Source organism: Podarcis filfolensis (genome assembly GCF_964270895.1).
Source record: "Podarcis filfolensis genome assembly, chromosome: 10".
In the NCBI taxonomy this organism is placed as follows: Eukaryota; Metazoa; Chordata; class Lepidosauria; order Squamata; family Lacertidae; genus Podarcis; species Podarcis filfolensis.
The window spans coordinates 51,170,709-51,195,668 of record NC_139612.1 but is presented as its reverse complement, the minus strand read 5'-3'; the positions used below and the strand labels follow the sequence as shown (position 1 = coordinate 51,195,668).

At 43.2% G+C, this 24,960-nt stretch overlaps 1 protein-coding gene across 10 annotated transcripts in view; it reads left to right on the top strand.

Annotated features, from left to right (window-relative positions):
• Positions 1 to 18,036, top strand: part of CHST11 (carbohydrate sulfotransferase 11) — a 199,985-nt gene extending 181,949 nt beyond the window's left edge. For 7 of the 10 annotated variants that reach the window (XM_083574149.1, XM_083574146.1, XM_083574145.1 and 4 more), the window contains one exon: positions 12,997 to 18,036. In XM_083574149.1, the coding sequence (XP_083430275.1) occupies positions 12,997 to 13,851 (855 nt within the window). In that variant the 3' untranslated portion in view covers positions 13,852 to 18,036. Of the gene's footprint in view, positions 1 to 8,742; positions 8,867 to 12,996 lie in introns of those variants that run through there. The other 3 variants (XR_014539176.1, XR_014539177.1, XM_083574148.1) reach the window with 2 other exon arrangements.
• Positions 18,037 to 24,960: the final 6,924 nt, after the last annotated feature.

Genomic DNA, 24,960 nt, shown 5'->3' with positions numbered 1-24,960 from the left:
CTCCCACTCCAACCAACCTCCCAACAAACTCCTCCCTTCACCCCTCCTAGAGCTGGTTTTATAGTCCCTCTGACTCCACCCCCTGGGTTCTGATTGGGTAACCTGTTTAACTATTTCACCTCCAGCGCTCTCATATGTTAACGTCACAATATGAGCGGACAGAAATGGGTTGGCACATTTGGTAAGGAGCCACAGATTTTCAGGGTCAGAATCTAGCTTTCGTTGCTGGTTCCTGGCAAGAGGGCACACTAAGGACTAGTAGCTTAAGCACATCTAGGACGATTATCAGCCATCACTGCTCTTACAAATAGTCACTGTGCTTATTTTGTGCACATTTACACGTTAATTGGATTTAGACTGTTGGGACATAGAAAGCTACTTTGTACTGAATCAAAGCATTGGTCCATGTCACTCATGATGGCCAGCACAGACTGGCAGCGGCTCTCCAAGGTTTCTGAATATTCCCAGCCCTATCTGAAGATGTTGGGGGTTGCACCTGGGACTTTTCTCTCTCTGCATTCCCACGTATATATACCTGCCAGCTAGAAAATTGCTTTCGTTTGCTTAATTACATAGCATGCCGCTACATTTCTTGTTTTTCTTTAGATAATTACAGATCTGCTGATCATGATGGGGAGAGTGAAGAGCTAAGCCTCCCTCACAGAAGCACGGGCTTCTCAGCGGGAATCAGGCTTCCTAGCACCTGTAATCATTTAAAGAAAAAACAATATGTGTGGCTATATAGTGCATGTTAAGTGAATGTTTAGTCTGGCACTGCAGTGGAAGAAGTGGACTCTGCAAATGCCAATGCATTACTATGTTTGTTAGTATGAATGTAAGGAGGCAGCAGTTTCCATCCCACCCTGACACTGCCACAGTCAGTGCTGTTTCTGTTGCACTACAGTTCAGCTTCTGCTAAAACCTATGTTATTGATCTTGCTATCTGCTGTGACCTAAACAAACTCAATCATGTAATTTATTACATAATTAATTTAAATGTATTTTAGTGAAAGGGAAACATCAAAAGTAGCACTGAAAACAATGGAATGATTTATGTAATGTTTGCTGACTAAAAGAACCCCATATTTGCTTGTGTGATTTCCGTTCCTGACCATGGGCAAATATGTGAATTGTGGCAAGTTCCGCTCCCATTTCTGTTTCCGATGGAATTCTCCAACATCCCTGTTTGTTAGCCGTTAACATACCACAAGACTTTTTTCTTGTTTTGCACAGGAATCGCGACCACAAAATATTCATATTTAGCTCTCCTTGCTACAGCACCTGCACTTTTCCTTCTTTCCCCCTTTTCTCCCTGAGCGTTGTGGGGCATCTGGTCCAGATGGAGACTCTAAACAAATGACAGGGAACAAAACTGGTGACTTGCAGCTCGTAAAATTCAGTGGTAGCCGAAGGAAGGGTTAATACCAAATGGGAAGCAAGCATCTCCTTTTTCCGTGCTTGAACTTGCCGTCTGCTGGCTGTCTTTCTGAATGTTCAGCTGAGCATGGCAGGGATTCTGTGCTCCCAGCAATGGGGCAATCTCGCCTGCCATTTCTGTCCACTCATGCCTCTCCGCCCATCTCCCCATGGCAGATTCAGGCAAGAAAAACACAAATGATTAAAAGCAAAGCAGGAGCAGATGTTCCGCATCAGGTTTAAAACAGGACTGCAGTAGCTACATTATCTTAATCCTCCAAGTAGGATATGTGCTCTGGGGCATGTTCCTGTGATTTGTGTTTAACATTCCGGCCTTGCCGCTGTATACAAATGTTTGCTTCCTTTTTTTGCTTTTTGTCAGCTCAAAGCTCAGATGGAAGTCAAATGTTACTGAGTTCATGCTTCCCCTGGGGGATTGAAATAAGGAGTTTGAAATAAAACAAAAACAATGGATCACGTACTTTGAAATTAGTTTGCTGTGATGTAGATCTTTCTAACTTTTTTTTTTTTTTTGGAGAAGCAGCACACGGGGATTTTGATGTGGCCAAAAGCCAATCGCTTTGGTGAAGAAACAGCTATGATTAGGGGTAGCATGAATATTTCACAGGGGTGCGTGTCTCAAAATGCAACACAGCCTGCCCCACGCAATACTCGAATACAGTGGTTCCTATTTGATTTGGGTAACTGTTGTTCATATCCCCCCCTTCCAGTATTACCATACCCTATACTTTCTGCTCTTCCCCCAAACAATTTTTTTAAGCCTTTATTTGGGTTTGTTCTGCAAGACGAATTAGGATGGTGCAATTTGCTGGTATGTGACTGAATCCCACCAAAATATAGCAACAGTCTAGAAGCCCCCTTAATTTCCCCCTGTCTTTGCCTTTTAAAAAAATAGGGTGAAACTCTGGGGTACTGTTACACATATTAATGTGTGAAATCTGAAAATTGCCCCAGAGTTAGCACTACAGCTTTAGCCAAACACCTGCTGTCTGAATAGACCACAATACCTGAATTTCAGCTCCGCTGGTTCTTAGATTTCTCTGTTTTTATTGTAAAGATTTAATTTTCCTGGAAAGCTGATTTTAGCAAGGCTGCTATAGATTAGATGGTCATAACTAAAACCACATAAAGCAGGACATTTCAGTATAAAGTAATTTTAATGAGCTTTACAGAAAATGCTAAATACCGGCATTTGAATGATGCTTCACAACAGTTTCAGTTCAAAATAATGGTTTTGAATCTGAAATTTTGTTTTGTGTATGGGAAAAGGGACATTTTAATTAAACGGACAAAGGACTGACAAGGGTGTTGCCTATAATATTTTTTTTAAAAAATAGGAAAACCTTGAGGATGAAAATGAGCAACTGACTCTAATGAGAAGACATCCGACTATCAATTTCTCCCTTTCATGTCATTTGAAATATGACTTCCTGGTAGCTGAAGGCTCATACATTACCTATTACATGCATATGGTTTTCATTTTACATTTCAGTTTCCTATTATCATCATTGCTAGTTGAAGGGAGAAAATAAGCACCTTCCCTTGTGGAAAACAAAACCATGTCAAAAGAAGAAAGCGGGGGGCGGGGGGCAGTGAGGAGAGAGATGCAGAATGGAACCCTCTTCCAGATGTGTGTAAATTACATGTGAGCCGAATCTCCTAAGGAGTACCTTTCGGAGGTCATAATAATTGAAAAGCAGCACGGGGGAGGTTTTGACCCCAAGATGATCATTTCAGTTGCATGGAAAGAGCAGATGCAGATGCCACTCTTTCCAAGCAGAACACATTCCACACCACGTGAGCAAGGAAGGCAAAGACTTGTTCTCTGCTGCCTCAGAGGACAGGAATAGATCTGTCAGGATTTAGCTGCAGGTGGGTACATTTCAAGGGAAAACAAGGGAGAAATGCCTTACAGGTAAGAGCGGCTTGACAATAGAGTCAATTGCCTAGAGGGGTCGTGGGCTCCCTGGAGGACTTCAAGCAGAGCTTGACAGCCATCTCCTTGAGATGCTTCAGCTCTAGATTCCCTGCATAGGGTCCAGGTTAAACTACAGAAGCTATGACAGAAGTAGGGATCTGCAGGGTCCTTCCCACTGGATATGCATCCTTCTTGTCCTGTCCTGTCCACCTCCTGCGGCAATTCAACTTGAAAACAGCCTCTCGTTGGCCTAACTGCCACATGGTTTGTGTGCGTGAGCAATCTTCAAGCCTAATTGCTGGGGACAGGGGGAGATGACTGAGTATGTGGGTGAGTGTGATAATGAGTTTTGGTTATCTGTGATACTGGATCCCATGAGATTGATAAAACACTGACAAACCTAGCTTTCATCCCTCATTTCAGAAAAGAAGGTATGGCAGCAAAAACCTGGAATCAGGACGGAGCTCAATGTTGTGAGACCAGTGCTTTTTTTAAAAAAAACCAGTTTGGGATAAAAAGAGGATTTGCAGTGCTTTCATCTCCTGCATCGTGTGTCTGGCTTCACAACTGAACTAGCGGGTGAGCATCCCAGCATGGTGCACACTGGTTAAAGCTTTCAGCGGTGGACTACTCTGCACAAGTGCTCCCTCGCTCATTGCTCCACCTGGGGAAAGTTAACAAAGCACACTTTAGCTGGGTGCCTGAGACGGGATGAGTCTCAGTCCTACAGAAGCTGAGTATTTCATCCACCTTCCTCAGAGTCTGAATCAGGCAGAAGCAGCAGTACACAAGAATGGTAGCTTGAACCAGAATCCACTTTGCCAGTGTGGTCATCTTTCAGTTCGTTTGTGAAACTAGGAAGCACCCATTATGAAACCTTTGCTCTGTTAACCTTTTTTAAATTTTACCTCTGCCTTCCCTCTAAGCCTTTGAGGGAAGACAGACATAAAATTAGAGATGGTTCTTGCACCTCTCTCAGATGACATACAAACACACATGTACAGTGAAGATGGAGGAGGAGGACGAGAATTAAGGCAGGAATCCTGCCACAGCCATCCCTGGGTGGGCTCAAACCACCAACCTTCTGATTAACAGTCAGACACACTGAGCCATTGTGCCACAGAAGAAGCAGCAGCACCACAGTGTCCTGCCATTCAAGAGATTAGTTCATGTGATGCATCTTGCCCCCAGAGTCCTTACTATCTTGCCTTTTCTTACTCCCTTCCCATTGCCCTTATACCTCCCCCACACACCCTACTGGTCTCCTTGATTCTTATGCTGCTTTGGCTGTGGACCTTATAACTCAGACCTTAGTGCTAGAAGCCATGGTGAGCAGCAAGCTGGTATAACATCAGGCCTGTGGGCTGTATGTCAAGGAGTTGACTGATTTGCCCTACAATTTAATCTCATAAGACTAGCAGACTGCTCCAAGGTTTGCATGTTGGGCAGGCAAAGAGGGGTGTTCTTGCTGGCAGATACCTGCCTGACAAAGGAGACATGAAGCTTCCTGGCTTTCCCTTTCTTGTTGGGAATCTTTTGTGTACCAGGTGGGACAGGAGATCTGACAAGTTTGCAGAAGCAACAAAAAGCGGAACTGGCATCTTCGAGCAGATCAACAGAGTGAAACAATTAGGGCCTGGCAAGTGTTCAGAACTGATGAAAGGGTTGTAATGCAAGGCAGACAGCGACTGTCTGCAACTGGAAATAGACTAATGAGCAAATACAAAGGGGGGAGCTAACAAGAAGCTTGTTGAATAAAATCAGCACTCGAAGGAGACTCTCCTTGAAGGTAGAAAGAGAACTTTCCTACAGTTTCAAGAAAGAGGTCCACCAATGCCTTACAGCAAATTTTGATGTAGAGCTCTCCCTTCAAATTAGATTAGGCAAACCAGGGAGGTTTCCCAATAAGTAGGAGATCATTGTGTCATTTCATTCCTGTTTTGAGCATTCATTCTCAGGTCCAGAGTTCTGGTAGGACTCTGGCCTCAGGCTGCACCCCTTACCAGGCCATGCCTCTCACCAGCTTAGCTTCATATTGTCCTTGAGTGTTTTGACTTATCTGTAATGTGTCCTTGGACTCTGCTAATGCCACTTGCTAGTCTGGATGGAGGAAGCCGAATTGAGTGTATCGTCAGGGGTGGGGGAAGAATAGATACCACAATGTATGGGTTCAGTGTACTCTACTGTACATTAAGAGTCACGTCCATTGCTCCACCCACTTTTGGCTCTGACTCAACCCACAATTGGCTTGCAGCTCCTAGAAGTTTGCCTATTAGGCCTTCAGAGTAACAAAGATTTCTCAACTGTGACACAGAAAATCAGGAAAGCCAAATCATCTATTGGTAGCTGTGTAACCATGGGCTTGCTGACAAAATATGATTTGCATGACCATTGTTTTAGCTTGGGTGGTGATGTAATGAAGCCACTGCAAGTTGACGTTTATAGCACAGAGACTGATCGTAGCTCATACTCCAGTTGTGTTGAGGGTGCAAGTGGAAGAAGCTCCAAAATGTAGATTCAGCCTAGTGGTGATGATTACTGTGCCATCTTGAGCTTTGTTGGAGGTGGGTAACAAGCATTTCCAGGACTGGCTGCCATCATTAAAAACGAAAAGTAACCTAGTGATGACTTTACCCCATAACTATCCCATAAAAATAGCCTTGTGAACTGTCCCTGATGCCTCAGCCATGCATATGTTTTCAGATTCATGCATCACCTTGATTTAGGGCCTTGCAAGTCACTTCAGAACTGTAGTCTTTGATGACTTTGAGGATAACATTGGTTGTCGTTTTAACAAACGAAAGCAATAAGCCTCTGCGCGTTCATCTCATCTGCCTGGACCTTGTTATTGGTGTCGCTTTGTGGGGGCTTGCTGGAAATGTGCTGAGCGGTGGCAGTGGGCCATAACTTCTGCAGATGCTCTGGTTTTCTGAAGATTGGTCTCTGATGCTTACAAAAATGTTTATTGAGCACACTGATGCAATCTGCTCATTCATAGCATAATACATTAGCCTTATTGCAATGCTGTTTTAGCCTAAAAGGATTTGCTGGTAAGCCATATTGTAATTAAATTTTAACGTGACTACTAGTGTTTAATGTGGGGTGGGTGTTAGTGAGGGTCTCTAGATATATCTGTAGGGAGGTGCAAAAAGCAAGATGTTGCTGTATGGCTCCCAATTTTCTGCCATTAAGCCTATGAATAAAGGGTATCCTAGGTCAATTACCTCCCATGCACATTAGTGAGTGGCAGTTACAAATGGGAATAGAAGAGTCTTGCTCTTCCAAGATCAAGGTTAACTGAAACCTCAGCAGGAGCGAAGAACAAGTTCTCAGAGGGCGGCTGTAAATAAATTAGATTCCAGCAGCTGCATGGAAATTGCACAGGATTCTATTTGAAATCGAATTAAAAATACAGGCAACAAAATGCAGCATAACAATACAACAAGATTACTAATTAAGCTGGAAAGGAAACTCACTGATTGTAGCCCACGGGTAAGTTTGCAAGACAATTAGAGTAAAATAAGCTAAGTCTAGGAAGACTAACCTGTGGCCCTCCAGATGTTGTTTAGACTCTAGAAGATCCCATCATCCCTGACCTTTGCTCATGCTGGCTGGGGTGATGGGAGCTAGAGAAGCTGGTGCACATTCCCTTATCTGGCTTCTGATTTTTTAAAGAGATTTGACTGCTGCATCATTACCGTCCTTTGGGGAATTCCTAGACCAGTGCTGGATGGCCTCATGGACAATTGGTGCAGGTGTTGAAACCCTTCAGACTGTGAGAAGGAGCCACATGAGCATGGAGAGTTTCTACAGAAAACCACCTCCCAAGCATGCAAACTAAATTTCTTTGCAAATGTGGGGGAAACTGGGTGAATAGTGAAAGGTTTCTTGGACATTTGCATCACAAAACATGTCCAACTGTTTAAAACACTCAATTTTAATGAAAAATATTGTTAGAGAACCACACAGAGAGAAAGAAAAGTCCTACAAATAACTTTTGGTATGGTCTTTTGTGAGCTAACACAGTTAATAGGCTATATATTGCAATTGACACCCAAAGTCCATGATGTCCTCCAACACTGTGGGAAACATAACTAGATATTCTTTTTCAATTTTGAGAGGCATTTGTAAATGTCAAGAGACTTAAAAAAAAACAAACAGCTTCCTATACATCTACTTAATAAATGGGGCTGAGTTGGGTGATTAATTAGGCATCCTGCCTTCTGTGAGTCACATGAAGAAATTGTTGCTAAGTTGATCTTTATAAGGAAGAGATTATAAAATAGGGTGTTTTATTGTTGTTGTTGTTGTTTTGCAGCCAGCCAACATGTACCAATGCAAGCATGCAAACTTTGGACTTCCAGTGTACATTTTCATAGGAAGAAATGAAAAGATTGAATTTAGAGTCACTATCAAAATTCCGCCCAGGCAAAAATTCAAAGTGAATGTGGGGGTGGGCGTCCCCCAGCCCCCAGACAAAACATCTGAGGAATTTTGATGGATAAAGGCTGTTCATCAGGCTAGCAATGTTTTAAAAAGGGAGTAGGATAATACATTCATAGCTGAAGTGGAAAACATTCTGCGCCACTTCTCCTCAGCCCCAACTTCACCATTTTTGTCTGAAGAAGTTGAGAAGTTTATTCTTTAAATAGATTGATTCACCTAAGCCAAAGGCCTTCACATACACAGAGCTCTTTCAGGACTGTTGTTGCTTAAGGTTAGTTTTTGTTTTTATTCTCAATTTTTAAAATTGCATTATTGTATACTTTGTAGGTGCTTCAAGGTTATTAAACCACCTTTGTGTGTCTTTCGACAAACATCCATGTTGCTGCTTGCCATGCGCTGAAAAATATGCCAAAGCTGGGTTGAAGCAAGTCTTGGTGGTGTGAGAGCAATGTCTTCTCCCCACTCCCCAGAATGCATTTCAGGGTGTTTTCAGGGCCCATCCTATTCCTGGAGTTGTAATCCGTTTTAACTTTTTAATTCTAAATTGTTGTAACGTGCCCTGAGACCTGCTGGTAAAGGGTGAGTAATAAATGTCATGATGGTGGCAGCGCTGATGATTTCAGCACTCCCAAATTGACATTGGCTTGTAGAAACCAGACACATGAACAGGCACGTTCTGATTTAGGTCACCCACAGCATGGCCCCTGGCAAGAATATGTGTTTACTTGCTTGCTGTTCACTATTGCTTCTTGAGTCAATGAGCCTGAATCCCACCGCTACCTATTTTAAGAAATGACATTGACAAACTGGAGCATATTCAGAGAAGGGCAACCAGGCTTGTGGGGTGTCTGGTAAAAAAGTCCTATGAGAAGCAGTTAAAAGAGCTGGGTAGTTTTGCCAAGAAGTGAATATTAAGGTGAGACATGATAGCTGTCTTTAAATATTTGAAGAGCTGTCACACTGAAGATGGAGCAACTTGTTCCCTGTTGCTCCAGATGGCAGGATAAAAACCAATGGGTGGAAATTGCAGGGAAGCGAGTTTCAGCTGAACGTTTCAGCTCAATGGTAAGAGCTGCTTGGCAGTGGACAAGGTAGGTTCAGGAGCTGGTAGGCTTTTCTTCACTTAAGGTTATTTAAGAAGAGACTCAAAGCTGTCTGTATCAGGGATGTTGTAGCTGCATCCTATGCTGTAGATCCTGCAAGGGGTGGGGGTGGGGAAGAGACTGTAGATGGCCTCCAACGCTTCTCTCAACTCTAAGGTAACACCCACATGATAGATTTAAAGCACATAGCTTCCCTCAAAGAATCCTGGGAGCTGTCATTTGTGAAGGATGCTGGGAAGTGTTGCTCTGTGAATGGTAAACCACAATGCCTAGGATTATTTGAGGGAAGTCATGTGATTTAAATGTGCTGTAAACGTAACATGAATAGGACCCATTTTAGATAACCCCATACCAGGTCCTTTCCAACACTCATTCTGTGAATTTAGAATATCAAGAGATTTAAGAAAAAAACCCCACATTCTCCTTTTCATATTTGTAAACCACTCACTCAGTAGAAAACCTCTAAGCGGTTTACCTATTGACTGCTGAGCAATTTTTACATATTCTGATATCTGTATTCAGTTATCTCCTGGCAAATAACATTTTGCTTCTCTTAAAGCGGCATCTGAGTTGCATTCAACATATGCAGCCAATAATTTAAAAATAAGAGCTACATTAAATTTAATGTTTTGCTCTTTTCTTCTGAATGAAAGCATGTCATTAGGGCTGGGAGGAGAACTCTGTGATTATAAGTTTATTGACTTAGAGATTGGAAATGTTATTAGTTTCAAGTTCCACTACAGATGGTAGAGATAACAGGGCATATTTTCCACATGACTGGCAATTTTTAGTGGTCAGTATCAACATCTGGCATAGGAAAGCTTCCTCTATTATATGATCTTTAGTCATTCCAGATATTTCAGTTTATCATAGACAAAGTGTCCTTTGTATTTTCCTCTCATGGTAATTCATACAGATTTTGGAATATTCACGTGTTTATGATAGCCTTCCAACCGTCTTGCAGATTAATCCTGTTCATGTTGTCTCCCTGCCTAAAACATACACATATTGCATTAAGTTGAACTGTGCAACTTTCCCTTAAGCCAGAATCTTTCCCTTTCTTCACTTGGTCTAGAATAAACTCTCATGCGAACCTGTGTTAGGAACCCTGCTAGAGAGCTGAGTAAAATCCAGTTAATAGCCTGGGCTCAACTACAGAGTTGCAAGTTCAAAGAGCTAAAAGCTTGCAGAGGTGTGTTCCTGACAATCCACCATTATGGAAGTTTCTTCCTCTGAAGACTTCCAATAATTGCAAAGTGTCCTAAAATTGCTTTAGCCATCAGATTATTGGTGGATACCATTTAGCAGTGTTTGAAGATGCTGACAATTTACAGCTAAGGCAATAAAACTCATTGACTAGTTAATCAATTAATATGTGACAGAATGTTATGTGTTTGCTCATTTTGTGCAGGGGAGGGGTGGAAGGCAGATGAAAGGAGGACAGAGGGAAGGCAGGAGAAACTGTAGCTGGCCTGTCTTTTGAGGCCCAAGGGGATTGAGGCCTAAGGCATTCAAGGTTGCAGCCTGCAAGCCTGTTAGTTGGCTAGGCATCTGAACCAATCTTGGGGAGGAGAGCATTTTCCTTCACAAGGTTCAGTGATACGAGTAAACTTAGTTTCTATTGCAATTTGGGTTAATTCAGGAGATTGTCTTGGATCTAGATGCTGTATGAAGAAAAAGGTGTAGCATCCTTGGTGGCTGAGGTACAGCCCTTGATGACTGCGTTTAAAGGCCTCACACAGAATGGGCTTGATTTCTGACCTAAAATTATTCAGATGGCTTGTTGAATGTTCAGAGGGAGAGAGATTACCTGCCCAGAGGGAATAGTGTGTAGCCAGTCCAGAGTGTTTATATCCAGCTATTGGATCTTTGGATGAAGGATAGTATACTACTACTGCTACTACTAATCGTCATTGTCATCATCATCTTCATCATCATATTTCTCTTAATCTGCACTATGCCTTATATTGGTTATCTGTCTTGGAGATAAATATGGATAAATTATATGACGGGTAGGCAACATGGTCCCTTCCAGATATTGTTGGACTACAGCTCCCATCATCCCTGGCAATGGACCATACTAGCTGGGGCTGATGCGTCTTGTAGTCCAACAATAGCTGGAAAGCACCACATTAGCTACCCTGCTTTAAGCTTTTTCTCTCGCCCCACCAGCACTTTCAATTATACTGTGATGTCTTGCTGCCTCCCTCCCACTGTCAGCCTGCTTGCCCCTGAGCTGAGGATAAGAAGAGTAAACAAATGAGTCATCTGTCTTTGTCTTAGAGCAGCTTCACACTTTCAATTTCCCCTCCACAAGGGTGTATCTTAGTCTAGGAATAAAAATACTCAGAACACCACTAATCATAGCTTTCTAACAATGGGCAAATGGCTCTAGGATTGAGGGGGAGGGATCCTCATAAGAAGATCATGAGACTTGGTGGACTTACCCTGTGGCGGGTTGCAGGCTCTAGTGAGCAGCGGAAGGATGTTCCATTGAGTAGTTTCCCACAATGCCCTGGAGCATTCCTGATTTAGTGTTGCTCCAGGGCATTGTGAAAATTTTAAATGGTGGCTCCAAGCCATGTGAAGCTCATTGGTCCATGAGAAAAGAGGTCTTCAGGGTAGGGTAGGGTAGTAGCCCCCCCCCCCCATCACAACTGCCCAGCCAGGTACTAGTGCCAAGGCAGGCCAGGTACAGGGAAAGAGTACAAACAGGAGGTAGGCTGTGATTCTCCTCTCTCACCAGCCCTTGGTAGAGCATAAGGATTGGGTGCCTGATTCTCAAGGTTCCTTCAAGGCTATCAGTAGCTAGGAGCCACAATGGCTATGTTGTACCACCACTGTCAGAGGCGTTAGATCTCTGAATGCCAGTCGCTGGGAATCACAGGTGGGCAGGGTGCTGTTGTCCTTGTGTCCTGTTTTCGGGCTTCCCACGGGCATCTGGTAGGCCACTGTGTGAACAGGACACTGGACCAGATGGACCAGTGGCCTGATCCAGCAGGTTCATCTTACATTCCTATGTCCTGGTTTGAGCCCTGCAGCTCTTAATTCTCCTATAATTCTTCCCTGTTCTTTGAAAGCGGATGACTCTTTGCATTCCTGAATCCTTAATAAATGCATAGCCACAACAAAGGACGTCACTGCAAGGAAGCATTCTTTTGAGTGCTGTACAACAAAAACTACCTGTTAAAAGTCTGCCTGCCCTTGACCTCTTATTGATTTGGCTGGCAATAAGAGGCCAGCATCAATAGCAAAGAAAGAAAGAAAGCTTCAAGAAAGCACTTTTGACTGCCTGTCCTCCTCTGAGAATAGCCGAGGTGTCCACACGTTTTATTTCACTTGCCAAGGTCACAGCCAATGAGGAAGCCAAGACAATTAATCCTAGAGTGAGACAGACATCAGCAGCAAGAGTACATACTGTGTTCATTTTCGAAGGCTTTTTGAAACTCTCTGCCTCCTGCTGCGTCTCAGCGGCAAAGGTCAGCCTGAGTTCTGCTCTTCCGTAGAAATGAGTTTGACTGCAGGAGCAGAAAGAACTTCATTTTCTATATATAACTACGAGAGTTAAGATGTTTCAGACAAAGTACACTGAAAATACATTTGGTATTAGGATATACGTGTATCGTTCTTCAATGCTTGAGCGGAATGGAAACCTTGTAAAGTATTCTTCAACCTTGGCGATTCTGTGTGACTGACCGCTGTCCCTGCAGATCATGCCTATGATAACAGCCAAGATTATGATAGTTAGGGATGGGACCTCCAGATGCTGAGGCATCAGGGGTTGGCTGCCTTCTTCCTTACTATTTTGTGAGCATCCAGCTGGTCACTGTTGGAATGTTGGACAGGATTGACTTTTAATCTTACCCAGGAAGGCAATTCTTATATGCAGGATGTTTTAGCCTAGGGTTGGTCCCTTGCCAGACCACATTACTAACAAAGACCAGCAAAGGCTCTGCAGCCTTGTGTGTTGCTGTGTTGTTAATACATCAGAGGAATTTGTGTATAGAAGTAGGTTTTGGATTTCTGCCCAAGATGGCAGCAAGTGTTTGCAAACTGTACTGAGTTATCCACTTTTGTTCTTTCTTTACGCAGTTGGAATTATCCAGCACGGCCATCCTTCATCAGATCCGGAGGGATCAAGTCACGGATACATGCCGAGCCAACAGCATGTCTAGCAGGAAACGTCGTGTGCTGACACCCAACGACCTCAAGCATTTGGTGGTTGACGAGGATCATGAGTTGATCTACTGCTACGTACCCAAAGTGGCCTGCACCAATTGGAAGAGAGTCATGATGGTTTTGAACGGGAGGGGCAAATACAGCGACCCGATGGAGATACCAGCTAACGAAGCCCATGTCTCGTCAAACTTGAAGACGCTCAACCAATACAGCATCCCAGAGATCAACCACCGCTTGAAAAACTACATGAAGTTCCTGTTTGTCCGTGAGCCTTTCGAGAGACTGGTGTCAGCCTACAGAAACAAATTCACCCAGAAGTATAACACCTCCTTTCATAAGAGATATGGAACCAAAATTGTCAAGCGCCAAAGGAAAAATGCAACCCAGGAAGCCCTACATAAAGGCGATGATGTGAAATTTGAGGAGTTTGTGGCTTATCTCATAGACCCTCACACCCAAAGAGAAGAGCCATTCAATGAACATTGGCAGACTGTATACTCTCTGTGCCATCCCTGCCACATCCATTATGATCTCATAGGGAAATACGAGACACTCGAAGAGGATTCCAACTACATTCTTCAACTTGCAGGAGTAGGAAACTATCTCAAGTTCCCCACCTATGCAAAGTCTACAAGAACTACTGACGAAATGACTACAGAGTTCTTCCAGAACATCAGTTCAGAGCACCAAACACAGCTGTATGAAGTCTACAAACTTGATTTTTTAATGTTCAATTACTCAATGCCAAGCTACCTGAAATTGGAATGAGGTGGAGAGCCAGAGAAAAGGGAGAAAAAGAGGGGGAAAGAATATGAAACCTGTTTTATTTAAGATTTTTATTTGTCACAATTACATATGAAGAATGGGTTATTTTGTAAGTTAATATTTTCTTCTTTTTTTGAATGATGCTGCGAGCAGCATAGTTGGAAATCTATTATTTAAATTGTCGGTAAGAAGGGACAGCTCTGTTTGCAGGGTAAGAAAACTGCGGCGGCTGTAGCTCTAGATGTGACTAGTAACTGCGACACTGTTTGGTGCGGGGCGCGTGGGGGGTATTATTTGTGTCCTGATGAATTCTTTTCCTTTTGCATTCTTCATAAATCTCAGCCTTTTATGTTATTTATGCTTATTTAAGAACACAATAGATTCCTTGTTAGGAGCCAAGATGCAACACTGTGTGGACAAAGAAAATGTTTCCTGTGCATTCCTTGCAGGAGTTTGTCTCTCTGTCCCTAATGTCATTACTGAATGTTCCACTAGTGAAGAATGTGTGCAAATAATTGGAAACATTGGAACATGAATGGGTTTAAGGGGCTCAGGGGGACCCTACCTTGAAATATATATGTCAAAACCTTGTGGTTCTCTGATCTGTAAGACACACTTTTCTGCCGATGATCACACACAGATGAAGGCCCAACGTTTGTCCACAGGGACGCAAGGTCGGTGAGGCTTTCACCTTCGAGAATGTATTAAAACATCACACATGTGCACTTCCAAAATGAAGGGCAAGGGGAAGGAGGAGAAGTGGACTGCCTTACTCAGTCTCTCCACCCTTAAAAGGGCCAGTCCAATATTAAGCCAGACACTTCAACCACCTCCCAACCTCCCTGCAATGAATTGAGCGGTGCACACAATGAGTCTGATGGGAAAACCAAGTCCTTCGAAGATGGTATGACAGCTGATTGGCAACCACAACGTCTAATTTGACCCCCACAGTGCTCAGATTTTGTTCTTTCTGTAGGGACCCCCTTGCATGTACAGTACTCCTTGCGACACCATTGCCCTTTCTCATCTCCCTGTATCTTGGGCCCAGTGTCCATCCCTGGCTTCCTGCAAAGTTGGCTCAACCCAGCCTTCAGAGAAGGCACCAGCAAAATGATTGGGAAGGGGTGTGAATATGCTGCATACACCCTACCCCTAATGCCACGTTCCATCCATGACATGTGCTCCAAAACAAAGAACATCCTGCAGCTGAAGACATGATCGTTGGTTTCCCATAAGGAAGAGACAAGGATAGATGTTGGGTGACTCCAGCTCCCATCAGCCCCTGCCAGAATGGCCAGTGGTCAGGGGTAATGGGAGTTGCAGTAGAACAACACCTAGAGGGCCGCAGGTTTCTTATTCCTACTGTATCCTAATGAGTGAACCAGCACCACGTTCTGAACTATTGCAACATTTTTAGGTTCCCATTGCAAATATGAAATGACAGCAGGGACTCTCCTTTAGGGTGGATCCCTGTGCTCTAGAATACCTGCACAAAACCGAATGCCCTACAAAGGAGCAATTTTATCAGAATACCATATATGATGCCGTGTGTGATAGCATTGGCCTTGAAAGGGACAGCCAGAGTTGCTTAAATATATATGTGTATACATGCATAATATTTAAAGTCTGTGACTGAAAGAAATGTGAATGTATCTTGTACAGAGCAAAATTTTCAAATCTCTACTTTGCCAGACATGATGTTAATATCATTTTTTACTTCATACTTGGCATTCCCTTGTTTGACATCAAGATGGATGAGAGGTGATCCATCTGCATTGCCATGAGAAATACTATCGGTAGTAATATTATTTAAGGCTGCAGTGGCTAGTCGGATGAATGGTTAGATGGACCAAACGATTTTAAATTGGTTAATTAAAAATATGTCCCCAGTTAATTGGGCTGCAGCTTTTAAAAACAATGTAGATTTTTACAAAAGTACTTACAGAGACCGTAGGTGGCAAGCACCGTCTTAGAAGAAGCCTTTCTACAATCTCATATAGAAGCCTTCTAAGGTCGAGCCTCTGTGGTGGGTGCTCATTATCACCTAAAGCAATTAAAGAATGTGTTTTTTCCTTGAGAACAATTTGAGAATTTTTCTTGACAACAGATTGGAAAAACAATTAATTAATGTGTTTTTTTCAAATCCCATGATTTATGAAGATTAACTTAATTGGCTGACAGTCCTAATATTATTGTAACATGTAGCCCAACATGCTGAAAATGATTAGTGGATTTTGAGTTTCCAGCTCGTTTTCCGGAAAAAAATAAAGAGTAGAATCATAAAATCGTAGAATTGTAGAGTTGGACACTGAGGGTCATTTAGTCAAACCCCTAAATAGCCCTAGTTAAAGAATAGCGTTTCAACTGCTCAGTTCTCTTCACATCTGTTATCTCAGTCAGTGCCGTGCGGTGAAATTTTTCCTAGGGGAACAGTTAGGGGCAGAGGCACCAGCTTGCAAGGGCCATTGGGGAGGGCGGTCGACACACACACAAACATCGTGCTCCCCCTCCCCAAGCCAGTAAAAGGCTTCCTGGGCTTTGGGAAGGTCTAATGTGCCAGGAACATTGAGGGGACTAGCCTAGTCCCCTGACCGCACACCACTGATCTCACTAATTGTACAGCACTGTAAGAGAGGCTGGTACTTCAAGAGCCAACTTTGGCACATTTGGTAAGCAGAGCCTGGTCCAAAGACCTATTTTGTAGTGGCTGAGGGGTGTAGCACATGCTGGCACTTTGACTTAGCACCATGTCACCGAAGAGGATACCAGATATCACATGATTTGAGCGGGGCAGCCCATCATATGCAGAGTCTAGATGAAAGGGATGAGGGGCCTAAAGGCGAAGTAAATCATAATTGGGAAATTCTAATGCCCTCAAACAAATGATCCAAAAATTCAAGAAATGTGCTCAATTCAAGTATCATTGGAGAAAGACATTGTTCTGGTGATACTACTGTCACAGGGAATGTTTCCAAAGGCGTGATATGAAACCAGCTACAGAAGTCACAGGAGGCGGCTCCATTTCATTCGGTGAAGCTGGTTCACAGGTGCTGACTGGCACCTCAACTGAGTCACAGCAAAGAAGCTTGAGAAGAGATGCGAGAGTCTCTTTCAGTGCTGCACCCTTTCTTTGTCAGCTGACTTTGGCCTACTTCAGATTTTGCCACCCTCTGTTCCTCAGTGTATTGCTTGACAGTGTCTGTGAGAGGACTGATACCAGTAAACTCCTTGCAAACTCAGCTTGTGTATAAACTATTCCATTAAAGCACATTCAACACACATTCTTTCCCTCAAATAACTCTGGGCACTGCAGTTTACCCCTCGCAGAGTTACAATTCCCAGCATCCCTTAATGAACTACAGTGCCCAGAATGCTTTGCGGAAGAGAACGTGCTTTACATGCATAGTATGTGCAGAGGCACAATCAGCAGAATGGGACAGCAGCGTCCTGGTGTTAAGGGTAGATTGTGCCATGCCTGTGCCAGGCTGCGGGGAGTTGGGGATTTGGGAGTGCTCCCTTATGTAAGCAGACAAACAAACCCACTCTTCTTTTCGAATTATGCAGAAAACTTTACACAGCCAGAGCAGAGATTCACCAGTCCTTTTCCTGATGTTTTATAGTTGCAGGCAGTAGGAATGGACAAATCCATCAATTTCCATTTCCCATTTTTCCTATCTTAAATTTGGTTCATCCTATTTTGACATAAGTTTGTGAATTGTTGAATGAAAAAGCCTGCATGAAAATTCACAACGTGTTCAAGTGCATTCTTCCTGATATATACATTTTTTAAATGCAGTTTTACTAGTATGTGCATTTTTTTTGTAAGTGGTTTCCCCCAGATGGAACACATTTTTGTGTGTTCTTTTCACTCATATGCATATTTTTACATGGACTTTCCACAAGTTTTAGAGTCTTTTTCATATGCATTCTTTTGGATGGAGAACTGCCTCAAAAATTGGAGAAGTGTGAATTTCAAAGAAGAATTTTGGTTTGCTTTGTGTATCATTTTGGATGGTGCAGATTTGGGAAGTTTGCATTAAAGTGTAAACCAAATGAATTTCTCCCCACTCCTTGCAGGCAGTTAAAAACAAACCTATATAAACGAAAATTCAAAAATGAACTGGAGTAGAACACTCTCATATCCAGTAGAAATTGTTCTGTGTGAGATGGCAAATTGCTTTTTTTTTTTATTAATTTTCAGATTTTGAAATTTACAAGCAATTGTCAAACAACCAAAACAAAAAGAGAATTCTATAAATTCCCATGGACTTCCCTCCTTCCCTTTGTGGGTCCTTACATTAACTTTTTTTCTTCCTGCATCCTCTCTATTAATCCAGTTCCATTACAACCATAGTCCAATGTTAAACTACAAGTGTCTTTCCAGTCCTACTAATAATTTTAATTGTTTACAATGATTTTTAAGGTAAATTATATATTTTCCCCATTCCTTACTGAAACTCTCATCAATTATCAATCAGTGAGATGGCAGATTGTGATACGATGAGTAGTATATTGTCTGGAAATTGTTTTAAACAGGCAATTATAGTTTATTCATTACAAATTAGCAGGGAGTAAGGCATGTATTCTGCCAGTGAAGAGCACTGCAAAGTTTGCTTATTGTTAGTTTCTTTTTACTTATGGGATGCCCAACTGAGTAGGCAACAAGTGAACTATTTATGATGCAGTGCACTGTTTTTTATCTGTGGCGCTGTTTTGACAGAGATCAGGAAAATACACTATGGGAAGAATAAATTGAATTCTTTTCTTTACAGTTCTCATCTGTCTTGTTTGCCGTGAGCGGAAAAGAGAATAGGATTCCATTTTTGAGCAAGGAGGTGATGATCAAACACTTTTCGCTTGTCAGTATTGCACTCTAGACTGTCACTAAAGGGGGAGGAAAAATTAGATGGTTCAAATAAAAGGTTGGCTTTTGTTGTTCTCTAAACAAAGCTCTGTTATTTTGGGATTGGCAAAGTGTCCCCCCTCAAAACAGACTTGTTTATAACTGTAACTTGCCTGAACCAGATCTTCCCAGATCTTAAAGGTTAGGGGGGAATTGACCCCCTAGGATGCTGTAATGTGTGTGTGTGTGTGTGTGTGTGTGTGAGAGAGAGAGAGAGAGAGAGAGAGAGAGAGAGAGAGATTAAGAAATCTCATGGCTGGGGTCAATTGCAGAGGTCTTTCCCATTTCAACTTTAAAAGCATGGTTGAGTGGCTTTTTAGACCTTGAACCCTACTGCTTTCTCTGTTGTTGGTTTTAGTCTCATGATGTTGTTTTAGCTTGCTTTGTTTTTTTAAATGTACACCACCCAGAAAACCTATTGTTAATGGCCAATACAATAAAAGAAGAGAAAATGTGAGTAGATGCATAAATACAATGCTCAGGAGACAGGGTCTCTGCAAGAGGGGAAAGAGCTTTAAAACAGGCCCTCTACATGTGACTGCTTAATGCAAACATGCTTCTCAGCAGAATGAGATTGCAGCATGAAGTGGTTCTCCATCTGCCAAGGTATGTAGGGTTGCCAGACCTCCAGATCTCCAGGGCCCCTCCATGTGGCAAGTGGAGGATGACTTGAACCTCCTGGTTTGTGAGAGTGCCTTTCATAACAAAAAGAAGATTGTATTCTTCTTTATAAAATTTGTATGCTGCCCAAAGAGCACAAGTTGGTTCACAACATAAAAATACAAAACGAGAACACAAAATACATAATAAAACAAAAATACAGCTTGGAACCTTCAGCTCAGCAGGAGCTGGCCACAAATTATAGCATAGACACTCAAGGGTGGGCCTGCTCTCCTCATTTCCCAATTAACCTTCATTACCAGCACCTGTCCAATGACATCGCTGGGGGCCATCCCTAGGTGTCAGGATTTGGCCCTGAAAGTTCAGGGCCTGGGATGCTCCTAATCTGGCAAGTGTGTGTGTGTGTGTGTAGTCTGTTGTGAGTCACAGAAGGTTCATAGCAAAGGTCTCTCACAGATCCTGCTGTGTTCCCCTCCGCAACTTTTCCTCCCCCTACCAATAGTTCAACTGCTATTTGTTTTTGTTTCTTAAAAAAAAAAACCAGAACGATGAACTTGTTTCTCTTGTGTATTTCTTCAAAAATATAGGTTGTGGATGTTTATACACAGCGTGCTCATGATGTTTTCCCATTTTCCTTTGCTTGTCTGCGTTTCCTTGCAAGGCAGTGAATTTTCATGTTGGCTTTGTGTCCCCAAACTGCAGGATAGACACTGGTGGAGGAAGAGGGGGCAGTGGAAGCACACTGCCCCCAGCATTATGATCCTGGTGGGGTGCTGTCCTGGCTGCCCCCCCACGCACTGGGTGCCACACCCCCGCAGGTGGTGCACCACGCCCCCAGGACACGCCCTACGCCCCAGCGGGCGGCGCACCATGCCCCCAGAACTTGCGCCATGCCCCTGGGACGCGTGCCAGCCACACCCCGCCTGTTCTCCCTCCCTCCCCGATGCTGGAGCATGAAGCTCGGCCACTGAGGATAGAGCCCCTCTAGTTGGGAGCAAGGTCTTCATATGGATGCCTGAGGCCTGAGACAGGAGTAATCTATCATTGCTCTTTGATGAAATCCTGTCACGTTCTGAGTGAGTCCTAGTGACCCAAAAGGGAAGAGACTGCCTTCTCACATTCTTTAGCACGTGCTTTCCCTCATTCAGAGTCCCTTGCACAGCAAGTGCAACTCTGTGTAGGAAATCGCTCACCAAACAAATGGTTGCAATGGGTTAAAGCAGGAGTGGGGAACCTGAGACCTTCAGGTGATGTTGAACCACAACTTCCATCCTCCTCCTTGACCATTGGCTATGCTGGCTGGCAGCTATTAGAGTCTATCTTGTAGAGGACCACAAGATCCTCAACGTTGGAATAAGTAGAATGAGGGCTCAGGTTCAGAGATGTGCAGTGCATTCTTATGCATATTCAGAGAGAAATTGAGTTCAGTGTGTACAGGATGGCAGCCTTGGGTACCAAACTGTAGATAGTTAAACCCAGTAGATATGTGTTCTCCCTGTTATGTCTCTTTCATTTGTTTATTGCCGTCATTAACATGCTGAAATATGTCTCCCTTGGGTGATGGTCTCCCGTAGGACAGCTACATTGCAAGGAAAGTGGTGGACATAATCCAGGCAAACAAAGCTTTACAGAGCAGAGGGCTTCTCTGCCATCAGCCGCAGCAGTTTCTGGAGGTGGCAAGTGGACTCTAGGCTTGGCACCAGCACATGGCATTGTTAGGTAACTGCTTGGGCCACAGCAGGTGGAAGAGCACACCATAGATGGCTGTGCTGGGCACCAGATGAATTGCGTCTGGGAACCACCATTGTCATTTCCCACAATGACCCTGAGATATCATCAATTCAAGGCTTTGTGAGTTATTAAAGTAGTGAGGGCTGGGGTGCCACCATTTTAATTTCCCACAATGCCTCAAACTGGCACTGTGTTGGGAGCCTTGTGGGAAATTACACTGGCAACACATCAGCTAGCACTAGTTACGAGCATTGTTAGCTGCCACCCCTTCCAAGCATATTTACTAAGCAGCTCATTGGCATAGGCATTGTACATTTTGCCAAGATTCTCATCAAAATGGCAGCCATCCCTGCCTATCCCTTTCTGGCCGCCATCTTGCTTAACTGACTGCATTCTGCTTCTTACGTTTGCCTACAGCATCATGGAACATGGGGTAGAGCACAGAGATAACATTAGGAAGTGACATCGTTACTTTTATAGTTCTATGACCCTTTGCATCTTGGGAACTGTTCCCATTCCTGTGCTGTTCCCTCCCCCTTTAACTGCCTCTATCAGACTGCCCCATTTTGCCACAAAACATATTTATATCTCTGCCCCCACCCCTTCAGCAAAACAAAATGGGAAGTTATTTCCATTAGTACACACTCTCATATTTAAATCCCTTTGCATTTCAGCATATTACTAAAAATGTGTTCAAATGTGTTAGCATTTCTCTAGAGCCAGCCCTACCATTAGGTAGAGGAGGCAACTGCTTCAGACAGCAAATGTTAAGAGGCAGAGAGTGCCAGCAAAACCTTGGAAGTCAGATCTGTGTGGCCTGGCTGCTCAGCCTGCCCTTCACCCCCTAAGCTACCTGCTGGCTGCCCTCAGATGCTGGTGGAGGCAGCCAGTGTGATCAGCTTCCATCTGTGGACATCTGGGATGAAAATGCATCTTGTTTTTCACCTCATCTCAGACTGCAAACTGTCTGAGCCTTGCATTTCTGCGTAATATTTTCGAAGGATCTAACCAAATGTTATCTACTGCAACTGGCATGTAAGGTGATGCACAGACCAAGAGCTTTTGAAGCTAATTGACCCCTCCGAAGGTTAACTATAGAAAGCTGCAACTATTTTCAGGTACAAAAGGGAATGTCCTTAATATTGCTCTTGTTACAGAGAGTGTTATTTTCTTACACGCATGAACAATACAAAATGTGTACATATAATTTAACATCTATGTGGGGGTTTGACTTCTTTTTCTTTTTTTTACCTATTTGTATGCAGTAGAAGGCTTGTTGTAGGAAAAGCATATCTGAATATACTGATAATAAAAAAAAGAAACTAAGTTATACATTGCCAACACAAATGTTAACTGCTTATGAATTGTTCCTTTACACAACACACACACACACACACACAAAGCCATTCAAGCCTGATTATTTTTCTAAGTAACTTCAATTAAATTGAAGAAAATAATTGAAACGTGTGTGTGTTTTTATTGCATGTGATATTTCCCACGTACTCAGCTCAAAATTATTCATGGTGTGCAGAAAGTAGCTAGAGAAAAGTCCCCCCCCCCTTTCATAATACTAGAACCAGTGGTGTAGCATGGGTTGCCAGTGTCTGGGACCGCACAGAGTGAGGGGGTGGGAGGGAGGGAGATGCCATATACATGTGCATTCAACTGCCTAACAGCGTCCACATCACCCAAGAGACTCCAGCCACATAGATAAGAAGAGTCATTCCATTGTCTGGAGAGGTCACTTCCTGGTTTGCATGGATAAGACGCTTTTAACGGAGCCCAGCAACGGAAGCACACAGCTGTATTGTGGCAGCACCGGGTGTTGAAATCTTGTGCCCCCTAACAATTTTGCACCCGGGGCAGCTGCCCCTGTGCCATCCCACACTCACCAACTAGAACCCAGGGACACTGAATGAAGCTGAATGTTGGAAGACTCAGTAGGACAGAGAAAACGACTTCTTCACATAGCGCAGTTAAACTACGGAATTTGCTCCCAGAAGAGGCAGTGACAGCCACCAAATTAGATAGCTTTAAAAGAGGATTAGATAAATTCATGGAGAAGGCTATCAGTCCATGATGACTAGGCTCTACCTCCACTTTCAGAAGGAGTGTGCCTCTGAATCTCAGTTGCTAGGAATCTCAGATAGGGAACATGTTATTGGCCTACAGCACCTATTATTCCTGAGCATTGTTAATGCTGACTGGGGCTGATGGGAATTGTAGGCCAACACTGGACAGCTACAGGTTCCCTAACTGCTGCTTTAATGGTTTTTTTTCTTTTCTTAACTAGACATTTAGGTATTCTTGTGACTTCTCACCATTGTCTTCCAGCATGAATCTTCAAGAGCAAGATTGGTCCTAAACTGAAGTGATGTGGATGCCTTAAAAAAAAGATACAGGAAGATTTACTTGCAAGTGTTGACATGTCTCCTACCATGTTGTAACCTCAAATTTGATGTTATTTAAAACTTGAGAGTTTGAGATGTTTAATTGAGCAGGGGGCGTGGGGTGTGGAGAAGTTCCTGTGCCAGCAATGGCAGACTTTTGAAAGGCTTTCTGACCTTAAAATTGCCACGATTATAGACCACACAGCTCAATTCTTTCCCCATCCATATTCCACATCTGATTTTATGCAGGGAAGAGAAAGACGTTCCAAGAGTCTGAATGATAGCAGCGCTCTGTTCATATTTATCTTCATGAGTGAAAATGGTAATTTGTAAATGTTCCTGCCATGCCCGAGTTATTGCTACATTTGTCTTCAATCAAATGGTGCCGCATAATGGATTGGCCATCTTGTATTAAATGTACATTATTACTTTGGTATAAAAATGTTATTAGAGTGAATGCAATAAGCTTTTATGTGCAATTTGTATTGCAGAAAATAATTTTTAAAATGTAGCTTTGCAGTATGGAGAAATGAAATGACAAGAACTTTGCTGATCAGATATTTCCTCCCCCTGCTGCCCCGAAAAGTCTAATAGCTTCAGAGAGGGAAATGCAATTTAGATCGGGGGACATAAAATAGTTTAGAAATAGGGTGCAATCACAGAAATAGCAAACCTGGCATATCAGGAACAGTTACATTGCCTCACCTATGAACTTTTAGGATTATAGAATCCTAATATTGGAAAGATCAAATATCATCCCTAGATGTAGGCTTACATGCACATAACATTTGGGGCAAATAAATCCACACTCCTATATAAATCTTTTACTTGCTATTTCTGCCCTGCTTTGTTAAGAACAAGATGCATAGATGCTTTCTGTAGAGAAGAATAAATTTGCATGTATAAAAATCTGGCTCAGGAATCAGACTATGACTGATCCAGCAGGTAGCAGTTTCGCTTCCCCTGCCCTTTGAAATCACCCTGCACAACTTACCTCATGGCCCATTTTAGCAGTTAGGACTTGATCTCACTGCCTCTCTCCACCTGCTCACACAGGCACTGATCCACATGCAGCAGCACTCCTTTTGCCATGACGCCTCCCCATCCTCACCTCCATTGATACCCTTCTGCAAACAGAGAGCTGCATTTGAAGAAAAGCTGCAAACACAGCCAAGTGCTCTGCAGTAAGACCAAAATGGATTTCCCCTCAGAATTTTAAGTGTCGGTCTTGCTACCCAGCTCCCCCTTGGATCTTCTTTGCTGCTATTTTGATCTGCCACTTTGATTAACCAGCTCTCTCCCCACCCCCCATGGTAGCACTTGAAAACTGCTAAGAAGTGACCCTCTGCTCTTCTGTTCTCCAAGTGAGACAGGCTCCCAAAACATTTCCACCTGCCCTCCCTCAGCCCCTCAAATCCAGACCTAAGCTGCTCCTGCCTGCGTGGCAGTTCCCTATTGTCTTCCCCT